This window comes from Heptranchias perlo, chromosome 29 (assembly GCF_035084215.1).
Source record: "Heptranchias perlo isolate sHepPer1 chromosome 29, sHepPer1.hap1, whole genome shotgun sequence".
Taxonomy (NCBI): domain Eukaryota; kingdom Metazoa; phylum Chordata; class Chondrichthyes; order Hexanchiformes; family Hexanchidae; genus Heptranchias; species Heptranchias perlo.
This window is the reverse complement of record NC_090353.1, coordinates 25549906-25577180: the sequence shown is the minus strand read 5'-3', so window position 1 is coordinate 25577180 and position 27275 is coordinate 25549906. Positions and strand designations below refer to the sequence as shown.

At 43.7% G+C, this 27275-nt stretch overlaps 1 protein-coding gene across 1 annotated transcript; it reads left to right on the top strand.

Annotated features, from left to right (window-relative positions):
- Positions 1–215: 215 nt before the first annotated feature.
- LOC137299529 (DNA-directed RNA polymerases I, II, and III subunit RPABC1) lies at positions 216–13933 on the top strand. Its single transcript, XM_067968338.1, has 8 exons — positions 216–384; positions 4084–4258; positions 6706–6821; positions 7527–7607; positions 8784–8842; positions 10261–10339; positions 10448–10521; positions 13767–13933. The coding sequence occupies exons 1-7, from the start codon at positions 328–330 to the stop codon at positions 10511–10513; spliced, it is 633 nt and encodes a 210-aa protein (XP_067824439.1). The 5' UTR covers positions 216–327; the 3' UTR covers positions 10514–10521; positions 13767–13933.
- Positions 13934–27275: the final 13342 nt, after the last annotated feature.

Below are 27275 nucleotides of genomic sequence, written 5' to 3'. Positions count from 1 at the left end.
CCATGTAGCCAATGTAGGTTGGCAAGGCCAGTTTGATAGAACTATAAAGCAAATGAAAGGAAAGAGCTTTATCTCCTATTCGCTGTTTCATGCCGTTTTATATTCCACTTGTCCAATCTACCAACGTTGTTTACTGGAGGACATCCCCACGCATGCGCACTAGTGCCGTATCGTCACCGGCTTCTTGGACGCACGCCAATCCTCAGTCGCGTTGATCTACTACGCACGCGCGGGCCGGCGTGCGGCGCGAGCGATGGTCGTCGAGCAAAATTAACGTAGTAAAGCGGCGCGGCCTGGCCTGGCCCAGCACTCACTCACTCAGCGGCGATGGATGATGAGGAGGAGACTTACCGGCTGTGGAAGATCCGTAAAACGATTATGCAGGTGAGGCCTGGCTTGACTAGTGTTTGCAGCGCCCGGGGGTAGGGGTGAGAGCTGGAGCATTTCCGACCACCTTGTGAGTGTTTTTCCCGGCTGCTGCGAAGTCGCGCTACTTGCTTTTTGTAATGGGGGCTCCTCATTATGAATGTCTCCTCTCAAAAAACCCCCCCAGGGAATTACATAGAATGTACAGCACAGAAACAGGCCGTTCGGCCCACCAGGTCCATGCCAGTTTTTGCTCCACAGGAGCGCCTCACCCTGTCAACATAACCTTCTATTCCTTTCTCCCTCACGTGTTTATCTAGCTTGCACTTAAATGCGCCTAAGTCTGTTTGCCTCAACCACTCCTTATGGTAGTGAAATAAAAACAGAAAATGCTGGAGAAGCTCAGCAAGTCGGGCAGCATCTGTGGAGAAAGAAACAGAGTAAACTTTTAAGGTTGAAGACCTTTTGTCAGAACTGGTTGTGAGTTCCACATAGAAGTTTCTCCTGAATTCATCATTGGATTTATTAGTGACTATCCTGTGTTTATGACTCCTAGTTTTGGTCTTCCCCACAAGTGCAAGCTAGATAACACACGAGGGAGAAAGGAGTAGAAGGATATGTTGATAGGGTGAGAGCCTCCTGTGGAGCATCCCCCATCTTCTCTACATTTAACCTATCAAACCTCTTCATAATTTTGATGACCTCTATTTGGTCACCCCTCAGCCTTCTCTTTTCTAGAGAAAAGAGCCTCAGCCTTTCCTGATGGTTCTAACTCTCAGTTCTGTAAAGAGTATTTTCTTGTATTGGTCTCTGGAATTAGGTCATGGCAGGACTGGAGACCTGGGGGGGAAAAAAAGTACATTTTTTTAAAGGAGCTTGACCTTCTAAAATCTAGAGAGGGAGCATCTTGAGAAAAAAAACTCTTTCTCCCTGGGTTTAAAGCACCTAACTCTTTTCTACTTCCTCTTTCCATGCACAAGAAGTATAGATTCACAACTTCAACCATTCCTCTCATTATGACAAGAGGTCATTGACCTGAAACATTAACTCTGTGAATCTCCACACACCTGAGCATTTTGTTTTTATTTTTGACTTTCAGCATCTACAGTATTTTGCTATTTATTAACTTTTCCTCTATATTGGTACTAATGTGAAAAATATGGTACTAATATTTATTTAAGAAAGGACATAATTTCTTTGGAGGTGGTTCAGAGAAGGTTCACTTGACTGATTCCTGGGGTGATGGGGTTATCTTATGAGGAAAGCTTGGACAGGTTTGGCCTGTATATGCTGGAATTTAGAAGAATGAGAGATGATCTTATTGAAACATATAAGATCCTGAGGGGAAAAGAAGGGGTAGATTCTGAGAGGATGTTTCCCCTTGTAGGAGAGACTAGAACTAGGGGCCACAGTTTAAAAATAAGGGGTCTCCCATTTAAGATGGAGATTGAGGAGAAAATTTTTCTGACGGTCGTGAGTCTGTGGAACTCCCTTCCCCAGAGAGTTGTGGAGGCAGGGTCATTGAATATTTTTAATTGTAAACAATTTTACAACACCAAGTTATAGTCCAGCAATTTTATTTTAAATTCACAAGCTTTCGGAGACTTCCTCCTTCCTCAGGTAAATTTACCTGAGGAAGGAGGAAGTCTCCGAAAGCTTGTGAATTTAAAATAAAATTGCTGGACTATAACTTGGTGTTGTAAAATTGTTTACAATTGTCAACCCCAGTCCATCACCGGCATCTCCACATCATGAATATTTTTAAGGCTGAGTTGGATGGATTCCTGATTAACAAGGGAGTCAGAAGTTATAGTAGGTAGATAGGAAAATAGGGTTGAAGTTACAATCAGATCAGACATGATCTTATCAAATGGCAGAACAGGCTCGAGGGGCTGAATAGCCTACTCCTGCTCTTAATTCGTATGCTAAATAAGTCTAGTGAGAACAGCAGTGTTGTCACCATGTTTATTTAGCACATTGGTACCAATATTCTTAATTCATGACTTCAAACTGCTTGCACTGCTATCACCACCACTATTTCATCTGCATGGTGTTAAGTTGGAAGAATAATATCTATAAATTGTACTGCTGAGTCTTTTATCAGTTCGTGGATGTAATTTGAAAATTTCAGGTGCCGATTATTAGACTTTAACGAAATCATAAAGTCATATAGATCAGAAGGAGGCCATTCAGCCCATCGTGCCTGTGCTGGCTCTTTGAAAGAGCATCCAGGTTTGGGCTCATAAGTGGCAAGTAACATTCGTGCCAGATAAGTGCCAGGCAATGACCATCTCCAACAAGAGAGAGTCTAACCACCTCCCCTTGACATTCAACGGCATTACCATCGCCTAATCCCCCACCATCAACATCCTGGGGGTCACCATTGACCAGAAACTTAACTGGACCAGCCATATAAATACTGTGGCTACGAGAGCAGGTCAGAGGCTGGGTATTCTGCGGCGAGTGACTCACCTCCTGACTCCCCAAAGCCTTTCCACCATCTACAAGGCACAAGTCAGGAGTGTGATGGAATGCTCTCCACTTGCTTGGATGAGTGCAGCTCCAACAACACTCAAGAAGCTTGACACCATCCAAGATAAAGCAGCCCGCTTGATTGGCACCCCATCCACCATCCTAAACATTCACTCCCTTCACCACCGGCGCACTGTGGCTGCAGTGTGTACCATCCACAGGATGCACTGCAGCAACTCGCCAAGGCTTCTTCGACAGCACCTCCCAAACCCACGACCTCTACCATCTAGAAGGACAAGAGCAGCAGGCACATGGGAACAACACCACCTGCACGTTCCCCTCCAAGTTACACACCATCCCGACTTGGAAATATATCACCGTTCCTTCATTGTCGCTGGGTCAAAATCCTGGAACTCCCTTCCTAACAGCACTGTGGGAGAACCGTCACCACACGGACTGCAGCGGTTCAAGAAGGCGGCTCACCACCACCTTCTCGAGGGCAATTAGGGATGGGCAATAAATGCTGGCCTCGCCAGCGACGCCCACAACCCGTGAACGAATAAAAAAAAATATCCAATTAGTCCCACTCCCTAGCTCTTTCTCCATAGTCCTGCAAATTTTTCCTTTTCAAGTATATATCCAATTCCCTTTTGAAAGTTACTACTGAATCTGCTTCCACCACCCTTTTAGGCAGTGCATTCCAGATCATAACGACTTGCTGCATAAAAAAAATTCTTGTCACCCCTCTGGTGATTTGACAATTACTGTAAATCTGTGTCCTCTGGTTACTGACCCATTTGCCAGTGGAAACAGTTTCTCTTTATTTACGCAATCAAAATTATCATAATTTTGAACACCTATTAAATGTCTGTGTTAGGGTGTTTTCATGCTCAAAGTTTAGTGTCACACCAGTGCTAAATTTAGTGCAAATTGGGTGCCAAGATGATTTCGATGCAAAGTGAGATTCCCTAAAGGAGACAGTCTCAATCAGCTTCCTTCCAGTGACAGGTTTGGCCCTGATTCAATCTGCATCTACATGTAACTGGCTTTGCTGACGCTGCAATCAACCACTTTGCGCGAAGGCTACAGTTGGATTCTGAATTCACCTGCAGTCTGTTGGGAACAAACCAGTTCCTTTCATTTACCATAATAACTATTGTTTTCTGAATAATTATGGGATAGATAGGAAACTTTCATGTTAAGGAAAAAGTACTTAATGAAATGCTTATCCTTTGTAATTTGCAGCTTTGCCATGATCGTGGATATTTAGTGACACAAGATGAATTGGATCAGACACTGGATGAATTTAGGGGTCAATTTGGAGATAAGCCAAGTGAAGGACGGCCACGACGTTCAGACCTGACTGTGCTTGTTGCTCATAATGATGACCCCACTGATCAGATGTTCATTTTCTTTCCAGGTACACAAACTAAATTATTTTGGGTTTTAACACTCCCACCTTGGAGAGGTGGGAAGGATACAGTTGACCTATGGATATATTAGTTTAGTCCATTCTTCTCAGTTAAGCAACCAGGACCGAATGTGAGGAGCAACATCTGCACCATTTTGGGCAGCTTCCCATCCTTCCTTAGGCAGAGATTAACTGTACAACTGGTCTGCCCTTTCCCTAGAATCGCAAGCCCAGAGTTTGAGCTCTGATTATCTAGCAATGATGAGCAGCCTGGCCTAGCTGCCATCCTACTTCTGGCCCTCTACCCATGCTGCTTTTAGTCAACTACTCTAAGTCAACTAGGCACACTACAACTACCCAGGAGCAACTGTCCTTTTTTTCTTATTCGTACATGGGATGTGGGCGTCGCTGGCAAGGCCAGCATTTATTGCCCATTCGTAATTGCCCTTGAGTAGGTGGTGGTGAGCCACCTTCTTGAGTTGGTGAAGGTTCTCCCACAGTGCTGTTAGGAAGGGCGTTCCAGGATTTTGACCCAGCGATGATGAAAGCTTGGCAATATATTTCCAAGTCGGGATGGTGTGTGACTTGGAGGGGAACATGCAGGTGGTGTTCCCATGTGCCTGCTGCTCTTGTCCTTCTAGGTGGCAGAGGTCACGGGTTTGGGAGGTGCTGTCAAAGAAGCCTTGGCGAGTTGCTGCAGTGCATCCTGTAGATGTTTCACACTGCAGTCACGGTGCGCCGATGATGAAGGGAGTGAATGTTTAGGGTGGTGGATGGGGTACCAATCAAGCGGGCTGCTTTGTTCAAGATGGTGTCGAGCTTCTTGAGTGTTGTTGGAGCTGCACTCGTCCAGGCAAGTGGAGAGTATTCCATCACACTCCTGACTTGTGCCTTGTAGATGGTAGAAAGGCTTTGGGGAGTCAGGTGGTGAGTCACTCACTGCAGAATACCCAGCCTCTGACCTGCTCTTGTAGCCACAGTATTTATATGTCTGGTCCAGTTAAGTTTCTGGTCAATGGTGACCCCCAGGATGTCGATGGTGGGGGATTTGGCGATGTTAATGCTGTTGAATGTCATGGGGAGGTGGCTAGACTTTCTCTTGTTGGAGATGGTCATTGCCTGGCACTTGTCTGCTGCGAATGTTACTTGCCACTTATGAGCCCAAGCCTGGATGTTGTCCAGCTCTTGCTGCATGCGGGCACGGACTGCTTCGTTATCTGAGGGGTTGCGAATGGAACTGAACACTGTGCAATCATCAGTGAACATCCCCACTTCTGACCTTATGATGGAGGGAAGATCATTGATGAAGCAGCTGAAGATGGTTGGGCCTAGGACACTGCCCTGAAGAACTCCTGCAGCAATGTCCTAGGGCTGAGATGATTGGCCTCCAACAACCACTACCACCTTCCTTTTGTGCTGGGTGTGACTCCAGCCACTGGAGAGTTTTCCCCCTGATTTCCATTGAGTTCAATTTGACTAGGGCTCCTTGGTGCCACACTCGGTCAAATGCTGCCTTGATGTCAAGGGCAGTCACTATCACCTCGCCTCTGGAATTCAGCTCTTTTGTCCATGTTTGGACGAAGGCTGTAATGAGGCCCTGTCGGAACCGAAACTGAGCATCGGTGAGCAGGTTATTGGTGAGCGAGTGTCGCTTGATAACACTGTTGACGGCACCTTCATCACTTTGCTGATGATTGAGAGTAGACTGATGGGGCGGTAATTGGCCGGATTGGATTTGTCCTGCTTTTTATGGACAGGACATACCTGGCAATTTTCCACATTGTCGGGTAGATGCCAGTGTTGTAGCTGTACTGGAACAGCTTGGCTAGAGGCGCGGCTAATTCTGGAGTACAAGTCTTCAGCACTACAGCCGGGATGTTGTCTGGGCCCATAGTCTTTGCTGTATTCAGTGCACTCAGCCGTTTCTTGATATCAAGTGGAGTGAATCAAATTGGCTGAAGACTGTTTTCTGTGAAGATGAGGATATCGGGAGGAGGCCGAAATGGACCATCCACTTGGCACTTCTGGCTGAAGATGGTTGCAAATGCTCATTTTATTGGGGCTGTGTATGTGTGTCTTCTACTAAATCCTCTATGTTCAAATTATTTTTAATGCTGCTTAATTTTAAGCAATGTTCGACTTAAAAGAAAAAGTTGAAATAGTATTGCCCATTAGCAATTTTAGCTTATTCTATTGTAAATTAATCTTTTTCAGAATATTACAGCTGGGGTGGGAAAATAAGAAATTAGTTTTGTGACACAGCCTTAGCGCAGTACTTGTCCCTGAAGGAAAATGTGCTAATGTGAATTTCCTTGTGTTTGCTAGTTACAAATGTATGCCTTGATGAAGTAGATGAATAACAAACAAGCATGTTGTTGCTTCTCAAAGCAGTTCTTCCTATTAATTGTGTGGATATGTTTGAGACTGATATTAAAAATTGTTCATTTTTATATCAGAGGAGCCTAAAGTTGGGATTAAAACCATTAAAATGTACTGTCAGCGCATGCAGGAAGAAAATATTACCAGAGCCATCATTGTGGTACAACAAGGGATGACACCATCAGCAAAACAGGTACAAAATGGCAGTTTAATTATATTACAGAAACTTGCTATTTTTTCTGTGTGCTAATTTGTAAGTATTGAATCATTAAATGAGAGGATGAAGAAGTAAACTAAATCATCCACTTTAATCAAAATACAAATCCACACCACGGTAGGAATTAGATGGTGTAAGCAACCACCACAAGGTCCTTGAACCTAGCTAGTTAAGTGCTGTCCATTCTAGACAGACTGAAATATGGAGTGCCATATAGTGAGTGAAGCGTTGTGCTCAGTGAGATGTTTCTCATGAATACTACTGCTAGCCTACTGTTGGTTTGACCTGAAGGGTACCAATGGTGCAGACCATCCTTCCCTTTTTACTGGATGAGAGGAATAGGAAAATTTCAGTATCTTCAAATATACTGTTTCACGTGTATTAGTTTTGGATCCTGTTACATGATCATGCTAGACTTCGGGGAAATTATGAAACAGAAAAAAGGGGAGCAGAGAGTGTTGCTTGCCCACAGGAGAGGAAATGTCTTGTCATCTCCTGAGACTGGGTGACCTGCTTATACTTTGTGGAGTGGTGCATGATACTAAGGCATAAAAGGGCAGTGATATGCAGGACTGAGGAAAATATCAGACGGTTCTTATATAGTAAAATAAAATGATACGAGCATAAGTTTTCCTAAGCTAAAGTATTAATGTTTCTATTTGATTTCTTATTTTTGCCCAGTCCCTCGTTGACATGGCTCCTAAGTACATACTTGAGCAATTCTTGCAACAGGAGCTCCTAATTAATATTACAGAACATGAGGTAAGTTTGGAAAAACCTTTCTTTGAAATTACTGCTCACCTTGAAGAGCAAAGGTACCACTAAAGTGTCAGGCAGGGATCAGGTGCATATAATCTGAGATGCTTAACCTAACTGTATCTAGTTTAATTTTTTTAAATGTGCTATCTTTGGAATTGTTTTTGTTAGTTTATTCTATATAATGTATATGATAGGGATGATAATGGGGTCATAGTGTAACTTTGGCATTCGGGTTGTATTCGACTGCTTCAGCCCCATGATTTGACTTTTAACTCTTAACACCAATACAGTTATTACACACACAATTGCACTTGGTTGTGCTATTCAATCGAGGCTATTTTTGGTTTCTCTCTGACATAAATTTGCTGATTATCCAGCAGAATGCTGTTCTTAAATGTTCTGCACAAGTACTGTAAAAACCTGGTACATAAGCCATCTGCCTTCATGCAAACTTTTACAAATGGTAATTTTGAAAATAAAATAAGTTTCCTTGTTTCCATGAAGTTCTTATTTGCAAAAATCCATTTCTTTGTTATAAAGTAAGACTCTCTGGTGCTACAGAGTAGTAATTAGATAAGTGTATATAATAAAAGTAGTTATCTAGTGTGAAGTCCTGGAGGTGAGATGCTTACTGACCTAATACGTTTGAGTTTTTATGAACCTTCTACTGAAGTTCAAGTGTCAGGACAGTTGATAGTTAATATTTCCGCCTTTTTAAACAAGGAATATTCCACTGAAGCATCTATTGAGGTTGGGAGAGTAGTACATTGGCTATACTATGTATGCCCTGGAGTCTTTGAAAAGTGAAAACTTTTTTAATTGCCTGGGACAATCCTTCCTCACAAAAAAGATGGAGTGAGACGACCATTCTTATAAAAAAGGGAGAAAGACAACTTGGAGCAACTGTGACAGTTCTAATAGAAAAAAAATTATACATTGAACAATACTTTAAATCTTTTGAGTTTAAAAATAAACTTGCAGAAGTGAAATCTCTATTGCAATTTTCCACCTCCTGACCCAATGGACCAGCATGGAAAGTGGAATCTGTGACTGTTCTTTTCCATTGACATGATTAGGCATGTACTGGGGAACGATTTTAAATTGAACATGTGCATCGTCAGACTATTTCTAAAGTGGACTCTGTTTCTGTAAATGAATTTAATTGTTTATGTATCTTAGCTTGTTCCAGAGCATATAGTCATGACCAAGGAGGAAGTTACAGAGCTGCTGGCACGATAGTATCCTTTCTCAACACGTTAAATTGTGAACTATGTAAACATTGCTGATATTCCAAATGATGGCAACTGTGATCTTTCTGTGGTGTATTAAAATTATGCTTTTCTATAGGCTACACTGTCAATATGAGAACCAAAGTTGATTGTGAGATTTGAACTTTAACACAATATGGTGACTTTTGGTTCTTATTCTCTGGAATTTATTGTACACAGGATGTCTTTAAAAATCTAATTTGTATAGTTTTACTGTGTAGAACTGATGGTTTTTGTGTTGCCTTTTCATAATCTATTTTGTATGCTTTTACCTTTTTGTTCGTCCTCTCGCAAGGATAGTGATCCCAGGTTATTTATTTATGCACTGTTTCCAGAACTTACTTAGTGCTCCCGAGTTTCTGTTTTCATCCCATGATATTCCTAGTGTTGCTTGAGTGACACCCTGCCCCAGTACTCCAGGGGGGCACTCCGCTTTAGCCTGATGCTTCTCTTTGTGGCCAGGCTGAGATTTAGAACTTGCCATATGACATCCTGGATTTTGAAACTCAAAGCATTTTTTTTTATTAATTTTTTCTCTGCCCTTCCCCTTCAAAGGCATGGACTCCTTACTGCTACCACATCCAAGAGCCTATTATTCTTGGCAGCCTTGAACATGTGTTGGCAGGATACATGACCACATTACAGATGTGCCAGAGTCTTTGATCATCTGATTTCCATACATAGACTTCCAGCAGGGATCACCAGATAGTGGTCAAGAATGAACAATTTTCCCCTTCCTAACTCAGGAAAATGGTAGTCAATTCTAACACTTCTACTGCTGTGCTGGCAGAAATGAGCTGTCTCCGCTACATCCAAGTGCTTTACATTTCCCACCTCTATTGCTCCCCCAGTAAAATTAGCACCACCACATTCTTAAATATGACTGTCAAAAGAAGGCCTGCATCATGTACCTCCTCCCATATCTCACCCCTACTGAAAGTGAAACCCACCACTACTCTGTACACTATTTTTATATTCACCTCCAGGAAGCACTTTGGGATGTTTTATTACATTAAAAATGCTATAAAATTGCAAGTTGTTACTCTGGATAAACTGTGGTGGTAGAAGATTGTTTTCACTTTTTAAGCTACATTCTTTTGTAATGAACATAGTTGCTTTTTAGTGGTAATTTGATCCCAGTTTTCCTTTTGGTCTTGCTGTGAAAAAAGTGGGAAGCAACGTGAGACATTATGCTTGGGGTAAATCGAAGATTAGCTGCAAATTAAAAGACCTGATTGTGCTATAGCAGAGATCATCCCTGATCCACCTGTTTAACATTACCGAACAAGTTATAATACGGGGAAAGTTGGCCTATTGCAATAAAATATTTAATTACTATCTCTGCATTTTGCTAAATAACCATGATATGCCTTAACAATGTTTACTAGTAAATTAAAGGAGAGCCAATTGCCAAGAATACAAGCAGGTGATCCTGTGGCACGATACTTTGGATTGAAAAGAGGACAGGTTTGTTGCAATGCATTGTACAATTCTCGAATTCGCAAGTTTATTTTGTTGTGCATTTTTGCTAATAAGAGACCTGTGAGTGGCACTCAGCTTTTCTCCTGTTTATAGGTGGTTAAGATTATAAGACCTAGTGAGACAGCTGGAAGGTACATCACCTACAGACTTGTACAGTGAAGCATACTGTAAGTATCTTTACAATTTTTGGACATACATGCCTGCTAATTTGTTCCTCATGGTTGTTGCATCCCATTTACAGCTAGTGTTTATAATCCTGTGGGAGAAATGGAAATACAGATATTTGCAAAGCTATATTATCCTCTCCCACACCCTAAAGAATTAGGGCCAGCATTTTTCCATTTATGAAGTGACTGACTCCATTTGTGGAGTGTTTATCATAATAGTGGCTGAAATGTTGTTACAATTCCAGGCTTTAACTAGATATTTCTTTCATGCTCTGTGCCAAAGGCCACTCCTGTAAGCAATCCCTCAGACCCTTGAAACTGGAGTGTGTCTTTACATACACAATATCTGGTAATGATCATCGACAACAACTACTTGCATTTATATAATGCCTTTTAACGTAGTAAAGCGTCCCAAGGCATTTCACAGCTTTATCAAACTACATTTGACACTGAGCCACATGGAGATATTAGGACTGGTAACCAAAAGCTTGGTCAGAGATCAGTTTTAAGGAGCGTCTTAAAAGAGGAGAGAAAGAGAAGTTTAGGGAGAGATTTCCAGAGCTTTGGGCCCAGGCAGCTGAAGGCACGGCTGCCAATAGTGGGGCGATTTAAAATTGGGGATGCACGAGGCAAGAATTGGAGTGCAGAGATCTCAGCGGGTTGTAGGACTGGAGGAGGTTAGAGATAGGGAGGGATGCGGCCATGGAGGGATTTGAAAACAAGGATGAGTATTTTAAAATCGAGGCCTTCCTGGATCGGGAGTCAATGGAGGGCAGGGAGCACTGGGATGATTGGTGAACGGGATTGGTGCAAGTTAGAATACGGGCAGCAGAGTTTTGGATGAGCTCAAGTTTATGGAGGGTGTAAGGTGGGAGGCTGGCCAGGAGAGTATCATTGCACAGGTGTCATTCAGAACCACCTGTTACTGTATGTACCTTACTGGATATGCCACAAGTCTTTGTCATTTCCTAGTCTTTGGATAATGGAAGAATAAACACTTTATCAGATTTGTGTTTAGGTTGTAAATGATGAAACAGACTTTTTGAAAGTAACTGATGAGCAGTAGCACTTTTCACTTGCACGCTACATGAATGCTACCCTTTGGTATAGAGAAAAGTGCTCCCTGTGCTAAATGGAAAAAGCTACTGTATGCTGACAATGTTCCCAGACTTTATTTGGTTTGACCCTAATTTTGGAATTCATCTCATATGGTTAAATCCAGTCGTGAATGGTGGTGGACAATTAAACAACTAACGGGAGGAGGAGGCTCTGCAAACATCCCCATCCTCAATGATGGCGGAGTCCAGCATGTGAGTGCAAAAGACAAGGCAGAAGCGTTTGCAACCATCTTCAGCCAGAAGTGTCGAGTGGATGATCCATCTCGATGATCTCCCAATATCCCCACCATCACAGAAGCCAGTCTTCAGCCAATTTGATTCACTCCACGTGATATCAAGAAACAGCTGAGTGCACTGGATACAGCAAAGGCTATGGGCCCCGACAACATCCCAGCTCTAGTGCTGGAGACTTGTGCTCCAGAACTAGCTGCGCCTCTAGCCAAGCTGTTCCAGTACAGCTACAACAATGGCATCTACCCGACAATGTGGAAAATTGCCCAGGTATTTCCTGTCCACAAAAAGCAGGACAAATCCAATCCAGCCAATTACCGTCCCATCAGTCTTAATCATCAGCAAAGTGATGGAAGGTGTCGTTGACAGTGCTATCAAGCGGCACTTACTCACCAATAATCGGCTCACCGATGCTCAGTTTGGGTTCCGCCAGGACCACTCAGCTCAAGACCTCGTTACAGCCTTGGTCCAAACATGGACACCAGAGGTGAGGTGAGAGTGACTGCCCTTGACATCAAGGCAGCATTTGACCGAGTGTGGCACCAAGGAGCCCTAGTCAAATTGAAGTAATTGGGAATCGGGGGGGAAAACTCTCCAGTGGCTGGAGTCATACCCAGCACAAAGGAAGATGGTAGTGGTTGTCGGAGGCCAATCATCTCAGCCCCAGGACATTGCTGCAGTAGTTCCTCAGGGCAGTGTCCTAGGCCCAACCATCTTCAGCTGCTTCATCAATGACCTTCCCTCCATCATAAGGTCAGAAATGGGGATGTTCGCTGATTGCACAGTGTTCAGTTCCACTCGCAACCCCTCAAATAATGAAGCAGTCCGAGCCCGCATTCAGCAAGACCTGGACAACATCCAGGCTTGGGCTGATAAGCGGCAAGTAACATTTGTGCCAGATAAGTGCCAGGCAATGACCATCTCAAACAAGAGAGTCTAACCATTTCCCCTTGACATTCAACAGCATTACCATTGCCGAATCCCCCACAATCAACAACCTGGGGGTCACCATTGACCAGAAACTTAACTGGACCAGCCATATAAATACTGTGGCTACAAGAGCAGGTCAGAGGCTGGGTATTCTGCAGCAAGTGACTCACCTCTTGACTCCCCAAAGCCTTTCTGCCATCTACAAGGCACAAGTCAGGAGTGTGATGGAATACTCTCCACTTGCTTGGATAAGTGCAGCTCCAACAACACTCAAGAAGCTTGACACCATCCAGGACAAAGCAGCCCGCTTGATTGGCACCCCATCCACCACCCTAAACATTCACTCCCTTCACCACCAGCGCACCATGGCTGCAATGTGTACCATCCACAGGATGCACTGCAGCAACTCGCCAAGGCTTCTTTGACAGCACCTCCCAAACCCGCGACCTCTGCCACTTAGAAGGACAAGGGCAGCAGGCACGTGGGAACAACACCACCTGCACGTTCCCCTCCAAGTCTCACCATCCCGACTTGGAAATATATCGCTGTTCCTTCTTCGTCGCTGTGTCAAAATCCTGGAACTCCCTTCCTAACAGTACTGTGGGAGAACCTTCACCACACGGACTGCAGCGGTTCAAGAAGGTGGCTCACCACCACCTTCTCGAGGGCAATTAGGGATGGGCAATAAATGCTGGCCTTGCCAGCAACGCCCACATCCCATGAACGAATTTATTTAAAAAATGATTGAACCCAAACATCAGAAATCTTACACATAAGAATCTAGCGATCAGATAAGGTAAAAAGTATCTTTGCCCCTTCAGAATGCTGAAAAACTGTCACCCTAAAATGATGTACTAGTAGAAGTATCTGTTATTTACTCCTAAGTAACATGGTGAATAAGATCAGTTTGACACGTCAGAAATACAGACGAAAGGCAGCACAGTAATCTTTCTCCTTTTGTTCTAGGCATGAAAATGACACACCGATTGAAGGCAGGCATTGAAAACTCAACTGTTGCCACTTTGTACTGATTCTTAACTTGAGCAAAGGGTGGTCTTTCAGTTAGTTCTATAACTGCATATGCCCTGTGATTTAATTGGGTTTTTTTTTTAAATAAATTGTGTATTCACAAACTGTTTAGTCTTTTTGCTTAAGTGTTAGAATTTGGTTGATATTTATTGATCAGCAGAAACCTGCCTCTCACATACATGTGCATTTTCTTCATCCTCCATGAAAGGGTTTAATACTGTGAATAGGGAAAGATGGTTTCCTCTGGGTTGGGGAGTCAATGACTGCGGGTCATGAACTTAACATGGTCATTGAAAGTGTGAGACGACAAACTAGGCAAAATTTCTTTACACAGTTGGAGTATAGAACACTTTGCCAGAGGGAATAGCTGACGCAGAGAACATTGCATCTTTTAAGGAAAAGTTGAATAATAACTTGCATTTACATAGAGCCTTTAACATAGGAAAGTATCACAAGGTGCTTCACAGGAACGTAACCAGACAAAATTCCAGAGCTTAGGGCCTAGATGGCTGAAGGCACGGCTCCTAATGGTGGGGTAAAGGGAGTGGGGGTTCCACAAGAGGCCCGAGTTGGCGGAACACAGTTCTTGAAGAGTTGTAGGGCTAATGTAGGTTGTATAGAGGTAAGTATTTGAAGCAAAAATGCAGGGCATTTGGAAGAGGGCAGGGTAATGATTTGTTTTGGATTGCTGTAGCAATGAGCTGGCACAGTCAAATTGTACCAAATGGCCTAATTCTGTCCTACAAACTTCTATGGTTTTATAGGGATGCAGTTCGTGTGTGTTTCTAATGGTTTATGCTTTTAAAAGTAACTAAACATTGCAAAAGCACCATTTTATGTGTGCAGAAGTGTCTAAAACATGTTGCCTTTTTTATTTTTCAACATGAAACATCACGAGCTATTTTTGTTTGTTTGTGCTTAAGTGCATTGCCCTATTTCCTCTAGTTCCTTTTCTAATGTTAAGCTGAACTATTGCAAGCTTTGGTTGTGTGCAATACTTGTAGCATTCAGAAAATGCTGGAAATACTCAAGTCTGACAGCATCTGTGGAGAAAGAAACAGTTAATGTTTCAGGTTGACCTTTCATCAGAACTGGAAGAAGTTGAAGAATTAACAGTTTTTAAGCAAGTATAGAGCCAGGCCAAAGGTGGGGGTGGGATGAATGGGAGGAAAACAAAATGGAAGGTCTCTAATAGGATGGAGGACAGGAGTGATTAAATGACAAAAGGGATGATGGTGCAAGGCAAGGAGAGTGGTAATGGGATAAAACTTTCTTGACCTCGTCCTCGCCAATCTACCTGTCGCAGATGCATCTGTCCATGATAGTATTGGTAGGAGTGACCACCGCACAGTCCTCGTGGGGACGAAGTCCCGTCTTTGTACAGAGGAGACTATCCAACGTGTTGTGTGGCACTATCACCTTGCTAAATGGGATAGATTCAGAACAGATCTAGCAGCTCAAAACTGGGCATCCATGAGGTGCTGTGGGCCATCAGCGGCAGCAGAATTGTATTCCAGCACAATCTGTAACCTCATGGTCTGGCATATTCCTCACTCTACCATTACCAACAAGCCAGGGGATCAACCCTGGCTCAAATGAGGAGTGTAGAAGAGCATGCCAGGAGCAGCACCAGGCATACCAAAAAGAGGTGCCAACCTGATGAAGCTACAACTCAGGACTACGTGCATGCTAAACAGCGGAGGCAACATGCTATAGACAGAGCTAAGCAATTCCACAACCAACGGATCAGATCAAAGCTATGCAGTCCTGCCACATCCAGTCGTGAATGGTGGTGGACGATTAAACAACTAACGGGAGGAGGCGGCTCTGTAAACATCCCCATCCTCAATGATGGCGGAGTCCAGCACGTGAGTGCAAAGGACAAGGCTAAAGCGTTTGCAACCATCTTCAGCCAGAAGTGCCAAGTGGATGATCCATCTCGGCCTCCTCCCGATATCCCCACCATCACAGAAGCCAGTCTTCAGCCAATTCGATTCACTCCACGTGACATCAAGAAACGGCTGAGTGCACTGGATACAGCAAAGGCTATGGGCCCTGACAACATCCCGGCTGTAGTGCTGAAGACTTGTGCTCCAGAACTAGCTGCGCCTCTAGCCAAACTGTTCCAGTACAGCTACAACACTGGCATCCACCCGACAATGTGGAAAATTGCCCAGGGATGTCCAGTCCACAAAAAGCAGGACAAATCCAATCCGGCCAATTACTGCCCCATCGGTCTACTCTTAATCATCAGCAAAGTGATGGAAGGTGTCGTCGACAATGCTATCAAGCGGCACTTACCAATAACCTGCTCACCGATGCTCAGTTTGGGTTCGGCCAGGACCACTCGGCGCAGCCTTGGTCCAAACATGGACAAAAGAGCTGAATTCCAGAGGTGAGGTGAGAGTGACTGCCCTTGACATCAAGGCAGCATTTGACAGAGCGTGGCACCAAGGAGCCCTAGTCAAATTGAAGTTAATGGGAATCAGGGGGAAAACTCTCCAGTGGCTGGAGTCATACCCAGCACAAAGGAAGATGGTAGTGGTTGTTGCAGGCCAATCATCTCAGCCCCAGGGCATTGCTGCAGTAGTTCCTCAGGGCAGTGTCCTAGGCCCAACCATCTTCAGTTGCTTCATCAATTACCTTCCCTCCATCATAAGGTCAGAAATGGGGAAGTTCGCTGATGATTGCACAGTGTTCAGTTCCATTCGCAACCCCTCAGATAATGAAGCAGTCCCCATCCACCACCCTAAACATTCACTCCCTTCACCACCGGCGCACAATGGCTGCACTATGTACCATCCACAGGATGCACTTCAGCAACTCGCCAAGGCTTCTTCGACAGCACTTCCCGAACCCGCGACCTCTACCACCTAGAAGGACAAGAGCAGCAGGTACATGGGAACAACACCACCTGCATGTTCCCCTCCAAGTCACACATCATTCCGACTTGGAAATATAGCACCGTTCCTTCATAGTCGTGGGTTCAAGAAGGCGGCATCACCACCTTCTCGAGGCCAATAAATGCTGGCCTCGCCTGTGATGCCCACATCCCATGAACGAATTTTTAAAAAAAGTAAAGAAACAAAAGACGGAGAATTAAAATGGCAAGTGACCGGAAGGTCAGGATCACTCTTGCGGACTGAACGGAGGTGTTCAACAAAGCAATTGCCCAATTTGTGTTTGATCTCCCCAATGTAGAGGAGACCGCATAGTGAGCAGCGAATACAGTATACTAAATTGAAAGAAGTACAAGTAAATTGCTGTTTCATCTGGAAGGAGTATTTGGGGCCCTGGACGGTGAGAAGGGAGGAGGTGAAAGAGCATGTGTTGCATCTCCTGGGTTCGCACGAGAAGGTGTCGTGGAGAGGAAAGCGGGTGATGGAAGAGTGGACCAGGATATCATGGAGGAAATGGGCCCTTCGAAATGCTGATGTGTTAGGTGGTGGCATCGCGCTGGAAATGGCGGAGAATGATACTTTGAAAGTGGAGGTGGGTGGGTGGAAGGCGAGGTCATGGGGGACCCTATCATGGTTCGAGGAGGGAGGAGAAGGGATGAGCGTAGAAGTGCGGGAAATGGGATGGGCATGGTCGAGGGCTCTGTCAACTACCATGGAGGGGAATCCTCGGTTGAGGAAAAAGGAAGACCTATTGGAAACACTGGTGTGGAAGGTGGCATTGTCAGAACAGATGTGATGGAGAAACTGGGAGAAGGTAATAAAGTCCTTACAGGAAGCGGGGTGGGAGGAAGTGTAATCAAGGTAACTGTAGGAGTCGGTGAGCTTGTAGTAGATGTTGATTGACAGCCTATCCCCAGAAATGGAGATAGAGAAATCAAAGAAGGGAAGAGTCAGAGATGGAGCATATGAAGGTGAGGAAAGGGTGGAAATTGGAAGCAAAGTTGATGAAATTTTCCAGTTCAGGGTGAGAGCAGGAAATGGCACGATACAGTCATCAACGTACCGAAAAAGAGGTGAGGAAGGGGGCCTGAGTAGGACTGGAACAAAATGTTCCACATATCTCACAAAAAAGGTAGGCATAGCTAGGACCCATACGGGTTCCCATAATGACCCCTTTTATTTGGAGGAAGCGAGTGGAGCCAAAGGAGAAGTTATTCAATGTAAGAACAAGTTCAGCCAGGTGGTGAATGGGGACTTGTTGGACCTCCGTTCAAGGAAGAAGTGGAGGGTCTGCAGGCTGTCCTGGTGAGGGATGGAGGTGTAGAGGGACTGGATGTCCATGGTGAGAAGGAGGTAAATAGGGACAAGGAACTGGGAACAGTTTGTGGCGGTGGGTGTCAGAAGAGTCGCGGATGTAGGACAGAAGAGACTGGACAAGGGGAGAAAAAAGTCACGATAGGAAGAAATAAGTTCCATGGGGCAAGAACAGGCTGAGACGATGGGTCTACCAGGGCAGTCCTGTTTGTGGATCTTGGGAAGGAGGTAGAAGCGGGCTGTGTGGGGTTGGGGGACTATGAGGTTGGAGGCCATGGGTGGAAAATCTCCAGAGGAGATGAGGTCAGTGAAGGTCTGGGAAACTAGCTTGATGTTCGGCATTGAGGTCATAGTCCAAGGGGAGGTAGGAGGAGGGGTCGGAGAGTTGCCGTTCAGCCACTGCACGGTTGTGGTCTGTTTGCCAAACAACAACAGCACCACCCTCATCAGCAGGTTTAGTGACAATGCCAGGGTTGGACCTGAGAGAATGGAGTGCTGCAAGTTCAGAGGGAAGTAGGTTAGAGTGAGTGAGGGGAGTAGAGAAATTGAGACAGGCTATGTCATGCTGGCAGTTCCCAATGAAAAGATCGAGAGGGTAAGAGGCCAGAGGGAGGGGTCCAGATGGAATGAGAATTCTGAAGGCGGGAGAAAGGGTCCGCTGTACAGGGGGAAAGCTCCTGGCCAAAGAAGTGGGCGCTGAGGCGAAGGCCACAGAAGAGTTCAGCATCGTGTCGAGCTCAATTCATTGAAGTGGGGGCGTAAGGGGATGAAGCTGAGGCCTTTGCTGAGGACTGATTTTTCAGGGTCAGAGAGGGGAAGGTCAGAGGGGACAGTGAAAACACAACTAAGGGTGAGATTGGAGGGAGGGATAGGGTCAGAGGAAAGTGAAGGGGAAGAAGGATCTGGAGGGGCGTTGGTATCTGAGTTGTTGAAGCTTGCGGTCCTTGACACCTGAATGGAAGAAATAAAGTTTTTTGTTAAAGTGCCGGATGAGGCGAAAGGTGAAATGGAACTGCGGACCAGGTCAACTCCTGAAGTAGCAAGTCGGTGCTGCTGAAGAGAGGTAGAGAGCGTGCATGCGGTGGCGCATAGTGTTGAGCGTGGCTCTCGGGAAGTGGCAAGAGCAGTGGTTCGAGGAATGCTGAATATCATGGAGATATCTGTAATCATGGGTGATCCGAAACATGAAGGGTGAAATTTAAATCCGAATCTCCGTGGAATAAGTCTGAGCCAGAGACATTTGCTGAGGAAATAGGTGTGGCTGTGAAAGTGAGCTTTAGTAGATATCTGGTCAAACACGAGACTGGAATCAGAAAGCAATGAAGGTGAACAAGATAAAAGAAACAAATGGAAATCCTGTCAGAGAGAAGGGCATAACTTCTGCAAGGTGGGCATTTCTAGAAGAGAAGTGGCCGTGAATTAAACATTAAATCAAAAGCAAAATACCGCGGATGCTGGAAATATGAAATAAAAACAGAAGATGCTGGAAATACTCTAAGTCTGACAGCATCTGTGGAGAAAGAAACAGGTTGACATTTCAGGTCGATGAACTGCAGTCTTCATATAGGTTTAGTTCCTCCCTGTCTCAAGTCTGACTCCTGTTGCTCAATGATCTGTGATGTTTATTAGTTTCTAAACTAGTCTGTTTCAGGTTAATTCAGCACTACATTGGAAGCACCAGCCTGTACCCCTTTGAGAATGTTAGCGTGCTAAAGCTTTCAATTGTAAGTTGCAGCTTGGATACATGTCTTGTTGGAGCATGGTAAGCAGTATAAAACTAGGGTGGTGTGAGAGCTTGGCATGGATCAGGAGTAAATGTGCAACAGGTTGACAGGCAGAACTTTGTGGCATGCATACTTGGATCATCAATCTATTAAATGATACAATTGGATAGTCTTACCTTGGCAGTTTCTACATCTGTTCTCTGGTCCTGTGGGTAGTGTACCCAACATTGACCCTCACTTCTTGCCAGGCATACTGCACTGTTGTCCTCATGGAGTACCACACAGGGCAACCCTCCTCACACCCACCTCATGTAGCAGCACCTTCACTTCACCAACCATCAAACCAAATTAATTTGGGTGCTATGCCAAACCATCACTTGCCTACAAACTTTTAATTTTTGCCTCCACATTTGTTTGGTATCCACTTGTTTTTGCTAGCCAATTCTTTTGCCTGAAATTGTCCCCACATGCAACCACTTACCTTTAATTGGCTGCTTCACTTTAATGTGACATGCAGCCCTTTAAGGGTTGAAATGCACTGGATTTTGCTCCTTTCAGTTTTCATAGTCTAAAGATGGAGTGGCATAGTTGTTTTGAAACCACCCATTTCCCTCCAAAGCTGTGGTTGATGAAATAGAAAAGCAAAGCACTAGCATCATTGGGTTTAACATTTCAGTTCTGGTATATTATTTATATGTAGGTATATGTATATACTTCCCCAATACATCTCTCTTACACCCTGTTTAAACACTAGCCTCAGATGCTACATCTTACTAATGCCCTATTGATGCTACTCCTTGATGAGTCCACTGGGGGGCATATTTGAGCAGTATTGCAGGCTACCCCTGAAACACCAATTAACAAGCAAAGAACGTTATTGTACTGATACTGATGATGCAACATATGTTTTAGCGGTTAACAGGATTTTTCAGACTTTATTGTTTTCTAAACTTTAGTAGGATTAAGAAAGAGAAGAGAGTGACCAGGAATAATTTAAAGTTAAGATTTTTGACTCAAGACATGAATTAAAAACGTAAAACTTGGAGACCAACCAGGAATCTGAATAATAATATAAGCCATTGATTTTATATAAACTAGGTAGTAATAATGTCCCATTTTTAGTTTTAAGGCAAATGGGTTGTCTCACAAGGATGTAGGAAAAATAGCTTTGTACAGGCATAATACAATAACATCTGAAATAAATTTTCATGATTTATTTTTGTAAAGGAATGTCTCAACTATGAGTTGTGAGAGCCCATCAGCTAATTCTAACGTGAATCTGAAAGAGACTAATACTGAAAGAGCCAAATAGTCTGGGTATTGCCTGTTGAACAATAAGCAAAGGCAGAAGGTGAAGCACAATAGCTGACCAGTTTGTGCATGTGAAAACTGCAAAAGTTGTCAACCATCAATTTATGTGTGCAGAAGTGTCACAAATCTTGTTTTTATTTTATTTTTCAACATGAAACATCACAGGAGCTGTTTTATTTGTACTTGAGTGCATTGCTCTATTTCCTCTAGTTCCTTTTCTAATGTTCAGCTGAACTATTGCAAGCTTTGGTTTTGTGCAATATTTGTAGCATTTATATAGGTTCAGTTCCTCCCCGTTTCAAGTCCGACACCTGTTGCACAATGATCACATTTATTACTTTCTAAACTCTTATAGTTATCAGTTCACTAGCCCCTGGCCTATATACAATTTTACACTAATTTCTGTAAAAACTAACATTGAGGAAGGATTATTAACTAAAGTAGGGATACTGTTTGAAGAAAACTCTTTATTCCCCAATTTTCACTCCTCTCTTGTATTCACTGAGTTTTGCTGGGGCACAGTTTAACAGGAACCTCACATAAGGGACCATTATTCATGTGTGAGCTCACAGCTTCTCACCCACAACCTCTGAAATCCTGCTCGATATATAATTAGCTCTTTGATGTTGTAGTGTTGTTTGTAAAATTGATAACAGCAAAACCTATAGAGGGGGTTTTTTGAGCTGTTGTTAGCATCCATGTAGGAGGCCATTAACAGATAATTAAAATTGGTTAAGTTTCAGGTTGTTCAATTGTACAGAGTATCACAGCTGAGCCTCTCCACACCCAGCGCCCTTGCGTGCATACCTTGTAGTAAAGATAATTAGAGGGCGATTAGGAGTGGTAATCTTTGCTCAATTTCCCCCTTTCTTGCCCTGAGCGTGAAGACCAATTGCAACCCTTCAGCCACTACCTTGACTGAAATCAGCTAACTGAACACACAAGAAACAAACCTAATCTGTGTGACTCAGTGCGACTATGGATGGTGAATTTACCCACTAAGCAACCTGGAGATCAAACTCAAATATTTTATGAGACATATATTATACTGGCATAATAGATGTGGGCCTGGGAATTCCACACTGTTTTCAGCGTAATCTCAGTGTATAATTGGGGCAAATAGCATTTTTTAGCATCAAAATGGGGTCGTTTCTACAAACTTTCTACCCCAAAAATGAATTCCCCTAAATTCCCTCATGCTTTTTGGCCTTTCCTGTGATCTGCCCGCCAAATCCAAATGAGTTTATTTACTACATTATCACAAGGGCCAGTGGTGCTGCAGTGCCAGGTTTCCTGCTTTTACACTCACAATCCAATTGGGGTAAGTTAGACTGAGAATTATAAGGTGCAGCTGTTGCCAGGATCGACTGGGACAGGCAGAAGTGAGGCTCCTCTTACATAGAATGTCATAGAAATTACAAAACAGGAACGGGTTGTTCGGCCCAATCAATCCTTGTCGGTATTTATCCTCCACATGAGCAGTAGTCCTAATGCCGTGTTCCCATATCCTTTTATTCTCTTTTCCTTCAACCGCCTTTCTAACCTGTTCTTAAATGTTGATATAGTCTCTGCTTCAATCATTAACTCCAGTAGTGCATTCCATAGCCTCACAGCCCTCTGTCCTAAATATCTTGCATTTAATCTTGTATCTATGTCCCCTCATTCTAGACCTCTCAATGACTGGAAAAAATCTGTTTCTATCTGCTCTTCATAATTTTAAACATCTCTGTCAAATCATCCAGTATTCTCCCTGTTTACAAGTGTTCATGTTTGTATTTCCTCATACCAGGCAACATTCTAGTGAATCTGCGTGGTACCCTCTGTGTTGCTTCAACATCCTTCCTATAGTGTGGAGCCAAAACTGCACACTGTACTACAACTGTGGCCTTACTGACATTTTATATAGTTTCGCCTTTACATCTCAACTTTATATTCCTCACCTCTTTCTATGAAACACTGTATTCTATTTATGGCCTTATCCACTTAATGTTTTGTGAACCCAAATCCCCCTGTTCTTCCACATTACCCAGCTGTTCCCCCATTCAAAGTATAATTACTTTTTTTTATTAAAATGTACAATGTTGCAATTACTGACATTAAATTCCATCTGACACTTTTCTGCTCATTCTTAACATTAGTGCCTTGCAGCTTCCTTTGGTTCTCAGAATTATTTACTACGCCTCCTATTTTAGTATCATCTTCAAATTTGGACACCACTCCCTCTAGCCTAGATCCAAATCATTGATGTATACAGTGAACAGAAGTGGTCCCAGAACAGAATCCTATGGGCCACGACTACCCATTTCCAATTACTCTGAGAAACTGCTCTCAACTCCTACTTTGCGAGCCAGAACAGTGTGGTGAGTTTCAATAGCGATTTCTGAAACTGGGAACAGCTTTTTGAAGTGATTATTTTGGAATTCTGCCTACACACACCTGGATTTGCTTCTCACTGTTTCTGACAGAGACCACCAGGAGATTTTCACCCCCTGCCACCCACAGTGAGACTTTTCAGGAGCAGGTATTGCCTTCCTTGTGGGCGTACCATTGTAATGAGGAGCAGCAGCAAAGGAGAATCAGGCAACGTTTAAGGAGCATGGACTCCAGCAGGTTTTAGCCCCACCCCTAGAACATGCAGGCAATACAGGTCATATAAGATCCTTAGTGAAGAGATATGTATCAGAAGAGTGCACTTCACTAAAGAGGCAATAGAGGAATGTTTCCACCTGCAGCCATGGTTATCTTCCCATCTGCTCTCCCTGTGGCTATGAAGGTGACAACTGCGTTCAACTTTTATGGCACAGACTCATTTCAGGCAGCCACAGGGGATCTCTATAATATCAGCCAGGATACATTGCCAGCATGTATTGAGCAGACATGTAACCCTATAATACATATTAGCCTACTTTAAATGTTATTGACTCTTAAGTCCAGACTTTCAAATAAAATGGCACTGAATTAAAACTACTAAAGTGCCCCTGTTGCTTGAGGTTTATTGGAATCACTATTGATTAACTGGTGTAAATATGGTAACTTTACCAGTTAGTAATTTATTGGTACTCAACAATCAGATTGTCTGGTTGGCAGGTATCAAGCACTTTAAGAATGTTTTTAGATAGATTCTAATAACCTATTTCAAATAAAAGCCAGCACTGTATGCATCCATTTAATTTACTGCTGGCTCCAGAGTCTGAGTAGATGGGTTCAATTTTGGAATAGAGACCTTAAGCTAGCTAAGGTCAGGTTGCACATGTATGCTGACAACACCTACTCTACCTCACCACCACCTCCCTTGACTCCTCCACTGTCTTTGATTTGTCATACTGCTTGTCCGGCACCTAGTACTGGATGAGCAAAAATTTCCTCCAACTAAATATTGGGCAGACTGAAGGCATTGTCTTCAGTGCCTGCCACAAATTCCGTTCCCTAGCCACTGACTCTATCGTTCTCCCTGGCCACTGTCTGAAGCTGAATCAGACCGTTCGCAACCTTGGCCTCCTATTTGACCCTGAAATGAGCTTCCGACCACATCACCGAGACCATCTACTTCCACCCTGTAACATCGGGCGTCTTCGCCCCTGCCTCAGGTCATCTGTTGCTGAAACCCTCATCCATGCATTTGTTACCTCCAGACTTGACTATTTCAATGCTCTCCTGGCCGGCCTCCCATCTTTCACTCTCCATAAACTTGAGCTCATCCAAAACTCTGCTGCCCGTATCGTATTTCATATCAAGTCCCGTTCAACCATCACCCCAATGCTCGCTGACCGACATTGGCTCCTGGTCCAGGAACGCCTCGATTTTAAAATTATCATTCTTGTTTTCAAATCCCTCCATGGCCCCACTCCTCCTTATCTCTGTAACCTCCTCCAGCCCTACAACCCTCCGAGATCTCTACACTCCTTAATTTTTGCATCTTGCGCATCCCCGATTTTAATCGCTCCACCATTGGTTGCCATGCCTTCAGCTGCCTAGGCCCTAAGCTCTAGAATTCCATTTCTAAACCTCTCCACCTCTCTCTCTGAGTGTCTTTAAGATGTTCCTTACATCCTATCTCTTTGACCTGTGAAGTGCCTTGGAACATTTTACTACGTTAAAGGCGCTATATAAATACAAGTTGTTGTTGTAAAGCAATTGGTTGTCACTTCCTACTTTAACCAGTTTTGTGTCCCATTTTTATAATTTTTACATACCAGGCTATGATCTGTTCTTAAGCAAAACGACATAGAATGGGTTGCAAGATTTAGGATAATAAGTAGTAACCCCCATGCTGCTGTATTGTTGAACAAAATATGGACTCATAGGAAGTCTGTATCAATGAGTACAAAAAGGAATAAAGGTGCAGACCCAGGGAGCAAAAGAAAATAAACATCTAATGGCAACCATTAGTTGTTTATTTTTTTTTGCTCCCTGGTATCAATGCTTTTATAAGAGGAGGGAGAAAAGGTGGGGAAACTTGAAAAAAGGGAAAACAATCCCAGTGAGAGTGTAAACCCGAGTGTGAGTGATACATTTTGGTAGGAAGAACGAGGAGAGGCAATATAAACTAGAGGGCACAATTCTAAAAAGGGTACAGGGACTGAGAGACCTGGGGGTATATGTACACCAATTGTTGAAAATGGCAGGGCAGGTTGAGAAATCAATTTAAAAAGCTTATGGGACACTGGGCTTTATAAATAGAGGCATAGAGTACAAAAGCAAGGAAGTCACGATGAACTTTTATAAAACACTGGTTCGACCACAACTGGAGTATTGTGTCCAGTTCTGGGCACCGCACTTTAGGAAAGATGTGAAGGCCTTAGGGTGCAAAAGAGATGTACTAGAGTGATTCCAGGGATGAGGGACTTTAGTTACATAGATAGACTGGAGAAGCTGGGCTTGTTCTCCTTGGAACAGAGAAGATTGAGAGGAGATTTGATAGAGGTATACAAAATCATGAAGGGTCTAGACAGACTAGAGAGAAGCTGTTCCCATTGGTGGAAGGGTCAAGAACCAAAACACATAGATTTAAGGTGATTGGCAAAAGAACCAAAGGTGACATGAGGAAAAACATTTTTACACAGCAAGTGGTTAGGATCCAGAATGTACTGCCAGGTGGGGTGATGGAGGCAGATTCAAATGTGGCATTCAAAAGGAAACTGGATAAGTACTCGAAAGGAAAAAAATTGCAGGGCTACGGGGATAGGGCGGGGGAGTGGGACTAGCTGGATTGTTCTTGCATAGAGCTGGCACGGACTCAATGGGCTGAATGGCCTCCTTCTGTGCTGTAACCTTTCTATGATTCTATTTCTTCTATATTGATACTAGCTTTAACTGTATCTTTTGAATTTGTACTAAACCAAACACTAGAAGCTCTCCCAATGGTTCAGAGAATACATGCATTGTGTTTTTTTTTATTCATTCATGGGATGTGGGCGTCGCTGGCGAGGCCAGCATTTATTGCCCATACCTAATTGCCCTCGAGAAGGTGGTGGTGAGCTGCCTTCTTGAACCGCTGCAGTCCGTCCCACAGTGATGTTAGGAAGGGAGTTCCAGGATTTTGACCCAGCGACGATGAAGGAATGGCGATATATTTCCAAGTCGGGATGGTGTGTGACTTGGAGGGGAACGTGCAGGTGGTGTTGTTCCCATGTATCTGCTGCCCTTGTCCTTCTAGGTGGTAGAGGTCGTGGGTTTGGGAGGTGCTGTCGAAGAAGCCTTGGCGAGTTGCTGCAATGCATCCTGCGGATGGTACACACTGCAGCCACAGTGTGGTATGGTACTGAAGGCTCAGATCTCAAGAAAGGTTCCAGGTTCGATTCTTGACTTTTGCTAAACCATTCCCATAAGGAAGATCCCAGCTTCAATCCCTGACTCGTTGAGTTAGCCAACTTTAAGCAACCAACCTCAAATGGGGAAAAATTGACTAGTGTTCCCACTTCTGATCTTTGTTTGATGATCCTATTGGAAGTTCTAGCTGTGTTCAATTGTGATGGACTCCATGGAAAATAATCCACTGGGACTCACTGTCCACGCTCATGTGAAGAATGGGTATTAGGTGAGGTACTAGATAGTCATTACTGCTGGTAGGACTGTTCTCTAGAATGATTTGCCACCTTTAAGATATAATGGTGGGAATGAAAATGTGAATTTAAAAAGAAATACATGAAGTAGCATTCAGAATGATTTTATAAAGGAAAAAATACCGTAAGCATTGC